General features: G+C 41.5%; 1 protein-coding gene across 1 annotated transcript; it reads left to right on the top strand.

Annotated features, from left to right (window-relative positions):
- On the top strand, nt 1–7,902 carry LOC140065974 (olfactory receptor 10A3-like). The gene is made up of 4 exons (XM_072113535.1): nt 1–18; nt 151–291; nt 5,357–5,517; nt 6,963–7,902. Exons 1-4 carry the CDS (start codon nt 1–3, stop codon nt 7,900–7,902), a joined length of 1,260 nt encoding a protein of 419 aa, XP_071969636.1.
- The last annotated feature ends 6,392 nt before the right edge of the window (nt 7,903–14,294 follow it).

Below are 14,294 nucleotides of genomic sequence, written 5' to 3'. Positions count from 1 at the left end.
ATGGACTTCAAACATCAGGTATTTCTCTCAATATGGCCTTGGTTACTTGGTCTTACTCTTAATCTTCCAGGAGTCTTACCTATATCGAACTTTGATTTTTGCCAAAACAATGTTATTGACCATATCTTTTGTGATGTTTATCCTCTTCAGAAACTTTCCTGCTCAGACACTTCTGTTGTAGAACTGAGAGTCTTTCTGTTTTCAGTGCCACTATTCATCTTTCCTTGTGGTTTTATCATTGTAACCTATGTGTATATCTTCAGCACCATAGCAAAGATACCATCTACAATGGTACCATCTACAATTGTACCATCTACAATTGTTTGTTTTTGGCTTTAGCAATACTGATGGATTATTGACTGATTGAAAGTGGACACTGATGGATGAAAATAAAGGCAAAATGGTCAGTGACATCAATGCAAAATTACTGCTGACACCCTCTCCACTCCTTTGGGGGGTTTCTAAATGTATCCGCGTTTAACAGAACAGGTTCTGTCGTAATCTATGGAATCATCTGATGTCAGTGTAAACAGAGTGCACTCTTTGATGTTACAGTGGGATTTTGGCCCTCAGCTCAGTCCTTTCAAGCAGGCACGGATGTTACCTTGTCAGGCTGCGTTCCTGCTTCACTTATTTGGGGAAGTTGGCCTCTGTAAGTGCCCATAGAATTGAAGAGTGAAGCGATTCTAAGAGCTGCGGCTGTCATGTGCGTGTCATACTAAAACCCAGCATTGTTTGAAGACCAAACCACATTCCAAATGCATATTTGAGCATGGCACGGTGTTCCACAACACCCTACAGGCTCTCTGCAGCCAGGAAATACTTGTTATTTTAAATGTCAGAAAATTTGGGGAACTCGGTGAATCGAATCCCTATCACTAAAAGTATATCATGTACATGGACTATAGGGCCGATGTGTAACCAGCTGAGGGGGTTATATAATCATTTCTTGGAAAATTGTAGCTATATTGGGCCCAATAGATTAAGACACAAACTAAATCTTTTAGAAATTTTGGCTAGATCTCCACAAATTGAATATTTGATTTTTCTCTCATCTTTCTTTACAACCAGGGTCAGCACCAGCACCATAAATACCCCTGGGTTACCTGGTTGAATTTCAGTCTCCTACAGCCTGTTAGCGCCTGGTGAGGGGGGGCTGCATATAATGAATCAATGGAAGGCTCTATTTAATAGAACCATGCTAGGGCTGTATATAATTAAACCATAAGAAGACTCTATATAAAATAATCATGGCAGGGCTGTTTGGGGATGATAAACTAGGGAATATTTTAATTAGTTTCTGAATTTTTAATGCAGCCACGTGAAATTATTGCAAAGGGTAGTGAGAAAGATTCAAGATGGTGGACAATCTTCATAGAAGCGCACATACCAGCATAGTTTCCCCCAATTTACATTAGCCCAGGTTTATTAAACTGGCTGCACCAGTTTTGTTTCTACCATTGCACCTAAAAGAACCTGTAATGTGCTTGCACCTGTATTTATGAAGTGTTAGTGCCAGTATTGTGTCATGGTTGTACTGTATCTTACACTTACACTGTACACCTAAAGGGACGTGGTACCATTAGTCAGAGTTTTCAACGCATTGATTACTCCAACTTGACACAATTGTGTCACACGCTGTATATTACAGATGTACCAAAATTAAAAACGTGCATCCTTCCAGTGCAGTGAGGACCGCACCATATAATTGAAGATCATTCGCCCGATAATTCAATACTGGCGCACATTACTGAGGCAAACTACACTAACTGCATTGCAATTGTTAAGCCTAGAGAAAGAGGGTGGCCTAATACGAGGATTCTGACCAATGTATTATACTGCAGTCAGCCATGACTAACTCTAGGAGGAACTTAAAAGTTAATAAAGAAAATTTGAAGGAAAGTTGAAAAAGTAAATAAATACAAAAATTTTGAATCACAAACTAAATCCTAAGAATATTAGTTACATTGCAATTTGGCAACTCATAATACAGAGATAAAAATCAGCTTTATGTTTTTAAGGTATTAAAACTTTGCTTAGCTATTTAATTTTGTTTTTCAAACATTTTAATGAGCCCAGTTTAATGACTTAATCATTTTAAGCAGATGTATCATTTTGTGATTGTACCTTGTAAGTTTTGTGAAAAAAAAAATTAAACATCAATTTTACCAAATTTGGAAAATTTTTACAGCTTCACAGTACATAACACAGATTTTTAAATGATGCCAATAGGAAGTACATTTTGTTACACAAAAAAAACAAGACCTCATTTGTTTCTGAAAACAGAAAAATTTATAAAGTGAGGGCTTTAAGAAGGGCTGCATCCGAAAACATTAGTAAATGCATAAACAAATTTTCCCCAAAACTCAACGGAGGCAACATTGTTAAGAAGAATTGATTAAACTCCAGAACATATGCAATAAAGCAATCTAGGGAACAATAACTTCAAGTTATTTTTTACAGATGACTTTTTCCATCCAAAATGAAAAAGTCATCTGTGAAAAATCATCATCATCATACCTTGAAAAGTTGCTCCTGTCAGTGAATAGCACACACAAATACATCCATCAGAAAAGAAGTGTCGAGGTCTTGAAATAATAAAATTTTCAGGAAAACTGCATTAATGCTTTGACATCTGTAATTTCCATTATGGGAGCACAGTGCTCTAAACCACCACTGAGCCGTCAATGTCAGATGGGAGCTTCAACACCAGGGGAGTTACTCTCACTGCCAGAAAAGATGCAATGGGAAAAACCAGATCATTTCCTCTCACTACCATAACAGACGCAATGGGAAAAACTGAGCCCTTCCTCTCACTGTAATAAAAGACACAATGGGTATCCAGATTTTTGGTCTGTTCATCAATAAACAGGGCAATGCCCCTTCATAAAATGGGTTGGGTAAAGTACTTAAAATTATAAATATAAAATAAAAAATGTAATAAAAGAATAAGAATAAATAAAAACAAAATAATAATTTGAGACAAGTGTCAGAGGCCCGGGAGAGGGAGAGGAGTTGGAGATGCATGTGGTGATGTAAGGGTTAAGAGGCAGAGGAGGAAGGAGGCAATACTTTAACCAGTCACACGTGCACAGCCAAGTCCCATGGAATCCATGCCTGGTTTATCTTAATGAATGTAAGAATGTCCACTTTGAATATGTATAGGCAAATCCTCTTGTTGGTGACGAAACCTCTGGTATTGCCGAACACATGTTTGGATAGGACACTTGCCATAGAAGGCAAACTCTGGCCCCGAAATTGAATGGGAAGGGCATCCATTACCGGGAGATGTGTCATCAGATACTCATCCACAAAGTTAGTCATATTCACCTTCGAATGACCATTGACAGACTCACAGTCTGCTTCCTGGTACCACAGGCCGTATCTGATGGTGGCACATCGGTGGACATTGTGGAGAACTGAACAGGTTGTTCCACCTTGTCACAATGCTTACTGTCCCTTCCGAGATGGTGCTGTTGTCCATGCTGCTTTAGCAACTTTCTCCTCCTTGGCCTCATACTGCCACTAAGGTCTCAACCTCGGATGAGGCACCATTAATGCCTCTACCGGTGCATTCTATCAAACTGTAGTGGGGTTATTAAGGATGTTATGTTATCCTTACAGTGGTGATCCAACAGGATCTCCACTATTGACAATGCTGACAACTCTGCGTTGGTAGCGCAGGCACTGGAGCATGTAGTGGCTCATGTGAGGTAAGGACATATTTCCTCCTCCTTAGCATCCCCCAGTCCTGCTTATGTAATGCCAGTGAGTTGGGCTGGGTGCCATCCTGCTGAGACAAAGCTCATCCATCTCCCCCTCTTTTTTTTCTCTTCAAAACTGTCCCATGCCTGAGAACCTGGACGCTGTTTTTCCAACAACCCATCCTGTGAGCAATGGGAGCAAAACTCTTTGTTAATTAGTTTATGTTTTTGTCAATAGTTTCTATAAAAGAAAGTTTTGTGTACATGTAGTACTTCACACTGCCTTAAATATGGCAATTATTTTAAATTTTTAGCTCTGCTCCTAAACAGTGCTTGTCGGGTCCTCTCATCACTACCAAAACCATCTTTTAGTGCAGTAAAATTAACAGTATTTTATTATTATTATTATTATTATTATTATAATTATTATTATTTTATACTATTTATCATGTTTGATTATTTTTTAAATGTTATTACTTCTAATACTCTCCTTATCCCGGTTTGGGCAAGCCAACTGCTTGTTGTTCCCAACATTTTTCAACCCTCTACCCCTTAAAGCCCCATTTTACAGGCATTTTTGGATGTTACAATCCTGATCCCCATCGATTTAATTGGGGCTCATGTTCTGGTCAAACTTTTTTGAGAATTTAAATGAACTTGTTGAACCATAACCAACTCATCTGTAATTATTATACAAATCCAGACCTCTGGGATATTCATTTGGATCACTTTTAGGTTATATTGTTCTCAACAAATTTCAATGAATGCAGGGTATATGGGATTTTCTAACAATTACACAATTGAGAGAAAAAGGATTCCTGTGGGTCATAAAAATAATAACATCCCTAGATATTTAACCCAGCACAAGGCAATAAAAAAGAATATAAGAAAGGTGATGACACTGATATATTGTGAAGTCACTGCCTGTGCTTCAGACGGTACCAGTAAGTCCTGGACATTATTCTCAAGACTATTGATGGCTTATACAGATTTATTCATGTAATCGTTTTATTTAAAGACCACTAAGAGTTAAAGAAAGTTAAAGAAAACTAAGAGTTATTTTTTTAGACATATGAAAATATGGTAGAACAAAAAAATTAAATTTGTGTTGGATTTCCAAAAATTTTTTATTTTTCTGCACTATACTTGTTTCCCCATTGAAGGCAGCATACTCAATCTCATTCAATGTAAAATCTTTTAATTTTATTTTTTTTGGTTTCTAGAATAAAAAAAATTTTGGTTTTATATATGCATTTTTTTACATACATGGTAAATATCATGATAAATTTATCACTTGGTCAATGTGATACACAGGCCAGCCACTAAAGCACTGTTCAGACTGCTGACTAATGTGAATTCAGCGTAATCTCAGCATGAGAGTATGAACTGTATGAGGAAAATGCTGACACAGATGTAAACAAAGTTTAGTCAGCTGATTTATATATTCAGGGGGTGAAAGAAAGCAAATATAAATCATAATTTTTTAATGAAATGGACAGTGAAGTTAAAATGGGTTGTTCAACTGCTTAAAAAAAACGAGCAGGCGGGATGGGGAGGTAAGTTTGAAAAAAAGAAAGTTGTACTCACCTCCTCCGCCCCTCCCTGGATTCCACGCCGCCATCTCACTGATCCGTGCCCCTGTTTGATTACAGGGGCACAGAGGCTCTGCTGAGTTTGACTTCCCGTTTGACCCGTCCCCATATCTCAGCACAGCATACAGCGCCGGCCGGAAGCCAAACTCAGTGGAGCTTCCATGCCCCGTAAAAATGGAACCAGCAAGAGGGCGGCGCAGGACCCAGAAGCAATGGAGGAGGTGAGTACAGCTTTCTTATTTTAAAACTTACCTCTCCAGCCTGCCTGCTAGATTTTTAAAGAGGCAGACAACCCCTTTAATATACATTTATCCACAGGTGTACACTGAATCCATCCCTAAACGACCTGTCTAGAAAATATTTTTGATGTCCAATCCAACATCTGAACACCTGAACATCTTATCAATGATGGTAAGGGAGGCAAAATGCAAAGCTGTCTGTGTTTATATTTATTTTCTTATTACTGTTCCTAGGTGGTTTAAAACAATAAAGAACTTTTTAAAAGAATACTTTTTGGTCATTATTATTATTTAAACATCTATTGAATCCATTTCAAATTACATATAGGAAACCAGAACATGATAGTATTTTGTTTCAAACCATTTCCATTAGTTCCCTAAACATGAAAGGAAATCTACCATTTGTTTTTATGCATTGTAAACCAAACATACCTTGAGAATGCTGTAGTTACCCTGATGCAGATGCAGAATCTAACTTTCATTCTCAAAGCATGTAAAATAATGAAATGTATATTTTCTCCACCTTATAGTAAAAAATCTTACGAGTCTGGAATAGGTTTTATTATATAAAAATAATTTAAGCATGAGAGTACATAGTGGGGCAGATTTATCAAGCAGTCTGAAAGTCAGAATATTTCCAGTTGCCCATGGCAACCAATCACAGCTCAGCATTCATTTCACCAGTGCTCATGAATATTTTAAAGGGGAGCTGTGATTGGTTGCCATGGGCAACTGGAAATATTCTGACTTTCAGACTGCTTGATAAATCTGCCCCAATGAATCAACTAAAGTTTCCTCCCTTAACTCTTACACCACTTAGCCCTTTTTTTCATTTTTTGCGTTTCTGTTTTCTACTCCCCTCATTTCAAAAGCAATAACTTTTTTTATTTTTACATTTACAGAATTGTGTTAGGGTTTGTTAACTGCAGGACAAATTGGACTTTTTAGTGGCACAATTTAAATGGCCAATTTAAAGGGCAATTTAAAGCACCGCAATTTAAAGCCGGCCTCTTCCTGCAAGCCTGACTTGATCTTTGTGCTCTCATAGCATCGTAAAATCTGTGTTTCTTGCCCTTTGCCTTGACCTTTTGCCTTGCTCCTGAACTCGATCCTGTGCTGCCTGTCTCGACCTCCTGCCTGTCCCTGACCACGATTCTGCCTCACGATTCTGTACCTCGCCTTTGCCACCACCAGGTGTTACCACGACACAGCAAGTCCACTTTGCAGGGGCATTGGTGGACACCGGGTGCCACTTAGACTCCGCTCCTAGGTGTCGTCTTACGTTATCGTCCGCGGTGGTTCAGTGGGTCCACTACCCCTGACTCATGACAATAAGTGAAAATGCTGGTGACATGTTCCCTGTGGTGGTTACTGTGAGTAGGATATTTATTCTCTTTGTACTCTAGATTACATATTTGATAATTCAGTTTGTCTACAATGAACCAAACAAGACTGATAGAATTCATTCTATTGGGTTTTGGAAACCTCCACAGCTTTGGTATTTTACTCTTTATTCTTTTCTTGATCATCTTTCTTATTACAGTAATCGGAAACCTTCTGATCATCATCCTATTCTCCACCAATGTCCAGCTCCAGTCCCCCATGTATTACTTCCTCTGTCATCTTTCTGTTTCTGATCTTGTAATTTCCTCAACAATTGTTCCCAACATGCTTGTTGCTATTCTGCTAGGTAGACAATTGATAACTTTTGTTGGCTGCATCACTCAATTATACTTCTATAGTGTGACAATTGATACTGAATGTTTTCTTCTGTCGGTGATGTCCTATGACCGATACTTGGCCATCTGCAACCCCCTAAGATACCATGTTATTATGGACTTTAATCAGCAGATTAATCTTTCACTGTGGCCATGGATACTGAGTCTTACTCTTGGTATTGTAGGAGTTTTACCCATATCAAATTTTAATTATTGTCATGAAAATATCATTGACAGTTTCTATTGTGAAGTTTTTCCTCTCCAACAGCTTTCTTGTTCAGATACTTCTTTAACAGAACTGGAGGCACTTGTATTTTCTGTTCCGCTATTTATTTTACCTTGTGGTTTTATCATTGTAACCTATGTGTATATCTTCCACACCATAGCAAAGATACCATCTACAACCGGCAAACACAAAGCCTTTTCTACCTGCAGTTCTCATCTTATTGTTGTGGGGACTTTTTTTGGGACACTAATAGTTAAATACATGATCCCATCTAAAGGAGCTTCAATACTCATGAATAAGATTATTTCTTCACTGCACACTGTATTTACTCCTCTGTTTAACCCTATCATTTATAGTCTCAGAAACCAGGACATAAAGATGGCACTTCAAAAATTTCTAGCAAATAATAGAAACTTTAATTAATTATATTTTTTTTTTGGTAATGAAATTAGATATCTAGAATCTGGTGTAGTCATCATACTGTAGTGTATATTGTGCTGTTTAAAGGGAACCTACCACCACGAATCTACCTATAAAGGTAGATCGGGTGGTAGGTGGATCAATAGGACGTGAGGATAGCCCTTTTAAGGGCTAATCCTCACGTCCCCGCACTTTTTGATAACTTTTATTAGCTTTATATGCAAATTTCGTTATGCGGCCACTGGGGCATTCTTCGCGCCTGCTCGGTCAGTGCTCCGAAGCCGGAGCTGCACAGGCGGGCTATCCTCACGTCCTATTGATCCACCTACCACCCGATCTACCTTTATAGGTAGAATCGTGGTGGTAGGTTCCCTTTAATGTTTTATTCAAAGATGTTACCACTGGTTGGACTTTGGCAATCAAGTGAAAAACAACTTTTATACATAAATAACTTTTATAAAATAAACCACAAGTCATTGAAATAGACATTAGATTGCAATCAAATCAATATATAAAACACAAAAACGAGAATAATAAAAATAGCCACAACATTAAAAAAATTTGGTATGAACCCTGTCGATGCTGCCAGCATCGGAAAACATTGTTGGGATTTAAAAGACAGCAGCGTGTGGGCCCTGCCATCTTGGTTCCAATCATTGCTCCCACGAACATCATCAGGGGGCGGCGATCAGTTGCCATGACAGCCTTGGGTCTTCTTCTTTATTACAATCATGGCTCATTGTAATAAATACTTTGCAAAAATGCCATAAACTGGAATAGAGTAGTATTGCAGAATATGGTAGGAATAATTACAACATCTAGGGTTAATGAACCATAGAGGGTCTAAGACAAATTAAAAAAAAGTTTAAAAAATAATAATAAAAATGTAAAATTTAAAAGTTCAAATCACCCCTCTTTCCCTAGAGGTGATGCAAACCGTAATAAATTGGTATCGCCGCATCTCAAAATCAAATCAAAATATAAAAACGGTTATTCCTGGCAGTAAACACTACTTTTGCACCATTTTTACATAAAAAATGATCAAAATGGTAGTAATGAAAATGTCAGCTCATTTCATAAAAAATTACACTTTACACATCATTTTTGAAAATGTATTCAAACGCAATAAAATCTATATATATATTTGGTATTACTGTGATTGTACCGAACCAAAGAATAAAGCAGATGTGTTATTTGGAGCGCTCAGTGAAAGTCGTGGACCCACAGGACCACCACAGACGATGACGTAAGCTGACACCTGGGACCGAAAAGCAGGTTGGACTTGCTGCACTGTGGTACTACCAGGTTGTTCCACAGGTGCGACTTTGTCAGCGGTGGCAGCCAAGGCAAGGTACAGTGGCCTGCAAGCAGTGAGGTGGGTCGCAGGAGCACCCGTGTCAGTCGTAAAAACTTAGCCCACAAAAAAGTGATGCAAATGCATTTTTTTGCCAATTTTACCACATTTGGAATTTTTTTCCAGCTTCCCAGTACATGGCATGGAATAATAAATAATGTCACGAGAAGTAAAGGGGCTGTAAGGGGCTAAAAAGTTGAAAGCATAAACAATACTAGCGCCATTTAGAGCCTAGGAATTTAAATCTATGCCAGGTTTACTTTGGTAAAGATTTCAGCTATAAGCTATGGCAGCTTTTTAACATAATTTGACTGTCCAGGGCATTACTGTCCTGGCCCGCCTTGTTACTCACCCTACAGGGGGTACATGTCCGAGCCCAGAAGAGTGCATCAAAAAAGGTGGCTCACAAGGCATGTGCATCTGGTCCACGGGAATTGTCAAGAACTATTCAGGGTCACCTTTATGTTCCAACAAGTTATGGTTTGGAAAGACAGTGGGGGTCATTTACTAAGGGCCCGAATTGCGTTTTTCCGACGTGTTTCCCGAATATTACTGTTTTTCACTGAAATGCCGCGCATCAGCGCCGGCATGCACGCAACGGAAATCGGGGGGCGTGGCCATCGGAAAACCCGACGGATTCAGAAAAATCACCGTATTTTATTAAAAAATGCTTTGCTTGACACGCACTTACCTGCACCCATCCTAGCTTGGTGAACTCCAGCGGACCTCGGCGGACTTCAGCACTGCAGTGACACCTGGTGTCCCATCCTGGAAAACATATTTGTTTATTTCCTAAAATTCTCCATTGTAGCATCAATCACTGTAAGTCACTCATGCTCTTATTTCCCGACTCTAGTCAAAAGCCCAATGGCATCGCTACTGGGTGAGCAGGGGGAGCGGAGGCACCGAGCCGATTGAATTTCTATGGCCCAGGGCGCGGACCAGGGGTAAGGGATCATGTGTGGGGGCTACCGATATATGGATGGGGCATGTGTGGGGTCTACCTATATGCTTCTGGGGCATGTGTTGGGCTACTTATATACTGTTGGGGCATGTGTGGGGGCTACCGATATATTGGGGGCATGTGTTGAGAGCCTTGAGATACATATATACTTGGAAGCATATAATGGGGCTTCCTCTATACTGGGGGGCATGTTCTGAGAGCCTGGGGCTACATATATATATATATATATATATATATATATATATATATATATATATATATTTATTGGTGGCTTGTGCCAGGGTTTTCTATATAATCTTAAACATGTGTGGGGGCTACCTATATATTGGGGGCATGATCTGAGAGTCTTGGGCTATATATATACTGGGGGCATGTGCTGGGGCTACCTATATACTGGGGGCTTGTGCAGGGTTGCATATATACTGTGGGTGGTCTACTATCTAAATTAATTAGTATTTGCTGTTAAATATGAATTAATGTGGGGAAAGTATACAGTAGTATATATAATAATATATTGCGAGGTCACGTTGTATTATCTGTAAATGCAGGGGGCACATTGTGGAGAACTTAGCTGTTACCTGTTGACTGATTTTTTTAGGGATGGAGTGTAGAGAGGCCACAGTCATATTATGTTAATATTTGCGGTATATACATTTCAGGTGGCTATCTATATGTGTAGTCATTTTGCTGGAGAGACATATTTTTCTATTAGCGCTATAAATATACTACTAAAAGGCCTAATTGTATATGATCCCAAAGCAGTAACCTTCTTGGATTTCTTTCTTATGATTTTTTTTTAAATTGGGGGCATCATCAACCTTATTCTGACACATTTTTTCTACAATTTAGGGGAAGGGGGGGTTGGGTGCAATTTTGCTTGTCTTACTGGGGCACCGAAATGCCTCATTCCGTGTGGTCCACTAAGTAACACTATTGACCTTTAATAAAAGCATCCCAAGACGTGCTCTGAATACTGATAGAAGGTAGCAGGTCCTGGGACGAAGCAAAAGAATGATGTGTGCGCTAGGAGCTCCAGGTTAGCAGGAGACACAGGAAATGGGCGGAACACAATGACGCTGTGAAAAGGGCAGATTTACTTACCCGGTCCATTCGCGATCCAGCGCCGTGTTCTCTGCGGTGGATTCGGGTCTTCCGGCAATTCACTAAGGCAGTTCCTCTGACGTCCACCAGGTGTCGCTGCTGCGCTGCAGTCCGCCGAGGTCCGCCGGAGTTCACGGTCCATTGCCGGGTGAAGGTAAGCGCGTGTCCAGCGACACTTTTTCTTTTTAAATGCGGTTGTTTCTCCGAATCCGTCGGGTTTTCGTTTGGCCACACCCCCAATTTCCGTTGCGTGCACGCCGGCGCCAATGCGCCACAATCCGATCGTGTGCGCCAAAAACCCGGGCAATTCAGGGAAAATCGGCGCAAAAATCGGCAGAAATATTCGGGTAACACGTCGGGCAAATCGGACCCTTAGTAAATGACCCCCACAGCGTTCCTCTGCTTCAACCGAAGACTTGCTAAATTAGAGCTCGCTATTAGAGATGAGCGAACATGCTCGTCCGAGCTTGATGCTCGGTCGAGCATTAGGGTACTCGAAACTGCTCGTTGCTCGGACGAATACTTCGCCCGCTCGAGAAAATGGTAGCTCCCGCCGTTTTGCTTTTTGGCGGCCAGAAACAGAGCCAATCACAAGCCAGGAGACTCTGCACTCCACCCAGCATGACGTGGTACCCTTACACGTCGATAGCAGTGGTTGGCTGGCCAGATCAGGTGACCCTGGGATAGACTAGCCGCTGCCCGCGCTGCTCGGATCATTCTGTGTCTGGATGCCGCTAGGGAGAGAGCTGCTGCTGGTCAGGGAAAGCGTTAGGGTGTTCTATTAGCTTACTGTTAGGCAGGAGTGATTCTCAAAGAACCCAACAGCCCTTCTTAGGGCTACAATAACGTTCGACTTTTTTTATTTTAATTTGCATCTAGTACCATTTTGTGAGGAATTAGCAGGGGGACTTGCTACCGTTGTGTTTAGCTCTTAGTGGCACACATATCCATAGCAAAGACCGAAGTGGGAAAATTTAGTAGGGGTTGGATTTCAATTAGGCACTAACTCAGTGTCATCTCATCTGGCATAGTAGTGTGCTTTGATACTTGGCTAGAAAATAGCCATAGGAGAATACAAAGAGCTTACTTACGCATACAGTAGCGTTCTATATATTTGATTTCTGGTTGATCTGCTGGTGGCTGTACTTTCTGCAGTGCATGTACTAGCCAATTCTGAGCAATTTGTAGTGAGACTTGCGACCGCTGTGTTCTGCGCTTAGTGACGCACATATCCATAGCAAAGACCGAAGTGGGAAAATTTAGTAGGGGTTGGATTTCAATTAGGCACTAACTCAGTGTCATCTCATCTGGCATAGTAGTGTGCTTTGATACTTGGCTAGAAAATAGCCATAGGAGAATACAAAGAGCTTACTTACGCATACAGTAGCGTTCTATATATTTGATTTCTGGTTGATCTGCTGGTGGCTGTACTTTCTGCAGTGCATGTACTAGCCAATTCTGAGCAATTTGTAGTGAGACTTGCGACCGCTGTGTTCTGCGCTTAGTGACGCACATATCCATAGCAAAGACCGAAGTGGGAAAATTTAGTAGGGGTTGGATTTCAATTAGGCACTAACTCAGTGTCATCTCATCTGGCATAGTAGTGTGCTTTGATACTTGGCTAGAAAATAGCCATAGCAATAGGATAGCATTGTTTGGTTTTAAAAACTCAAAAAAAAACAAAAAACACAAAAAAAAAAAAAAACACAAAAAAAAACATAAAAAAGTAAAAAAAAAAATAAAGTTATAACTCTCATTTTAAAAATGTTTAACCCGAGGGCTAGGGGTAGAGGACGAGGGCGGGGACGTGGGCGTCCAACTACTGCAGGGGTCAGAGGCCGTGGTCCTGGGCGGGGTGAGACACCACCTGCTGATGAGGGAGCAGGGGAACGCCGCAGAGCTACACTCCCTAGGTTCATGTCTGAAGTTACTGGGACTCGTGGTAGAGCACTGTTGAGGCCAGAACAGTGCGAACAGGTGATGTCGTGGATTGCTGACAATGCTTCGAGCAATTTGTCCACCACCAGTCAGTCTTCCACGCAGTCCACCCATGTCACCGAAATCGCCACTCCTCCAGCTCCTGCACCTCAGCCTCCTCCCCCCCAGTCTGCCCCCTCCCAGGAAAATTTGGCATTTGAACCGGCATACTCTGAGGAACTGTTTTCTGGACCCTTCCCACAGTCACAAACCACTTGTCCGGTTGCTGCTGAGCAATTTTCCGATGCCCAGGTTTTCCAACAGTCACAGTCTGTGGGTGATGATGACCTTCTTGACGTAGTGGAAGTGTGTAAAGAGGTGTCCGACGATGAGGAGACACGGTTGTCAGACAGTGGGGAAGTTGTTGTCAGGGCAGGAAGTCCGAGGGGGGAGCAGACTGAGGGATCGGAGGATGATGAGGTGACAGACCCAAGCTGGGTTGAGAGGCCGGGTGAACACAGTGCTTCTGAGACGGAGGAGAGTCCTCGACCAGAACAGGTTGGAAGAGGCAGTGGTGGGGCCAGACGGAGAGGCAGGGCCAGAGCTGGTGCATCAGCGCCAAATGTGTCAACTAGTGAAGCTCCCGTGGCGAGGGCTCCTGCGGCGAGGGCTAGATCTTCAGAAGTCTGGAGGTTCTTTAAGGAAACACCGGATGACCGACGGACTGTGGTGTGCAACATTTGCCAAACCAGGCTCAGCAGGGGTTCCACCACTACTAGCTTAACTACCACCAGTATGCGCAGGCATATGAATGCTAAACACCCCACTCAGTGGCAACAAGCCCGTTCACCTCCGGCCGTGCACACCACTGCTCCTTCCCCTGTGTCAGCTGCTAGTCAGCCCCCTGCCCAGGACCCTGCCACAAAAACCCCATCGTCGCCTCCACGATCCTCCACAGCATCCACCAGCGTTCAGCTCTCCATACCCCAGACGCTGGAGCGGAAACGCAAATATAGTGCAACCCACCCGCACGCCCAAGCCCTTAATGTGCACATCTCC

This window comes from Engystomops pustulosus, chromosome 6, assembly GCF_040894005.1.
Source record: "Engystomops pustulosus chromosome 6, aEngPut4.maternal, whole genome shotgun sequence".
Lineage (NCBI taxonomy): Eukaryota > Metazoa > Chordata > Amphibia > Anura > Leptodactylidae > Engystomops > Engystomops pustulosus.
The sequence above is the reverse complement of the archived record's forward strand: the minus strand, read 5'-3'. Positions and strand labels throughout refer to the sequence as shown.

Excerpts from the sequence above, each read along its gene's own strand:
- LOC140065974 (XM_072113535.1), top strand. Across the intron at positions 292-5,356 it reads CAAAGATACCATCTACAATG|GGGCACAGAGGCTCTGCTGA; the intron begins GTACCATCTACA and ends GTTTGATTACAG. Across the intron at positions 5,518-6,962 it reads ACCCAGAAGCAATGGAGGAG|TTTGTCTACAATGAACCAAA; the intron begins GTGAGTACAGCT and ends TTGATAATTCAG.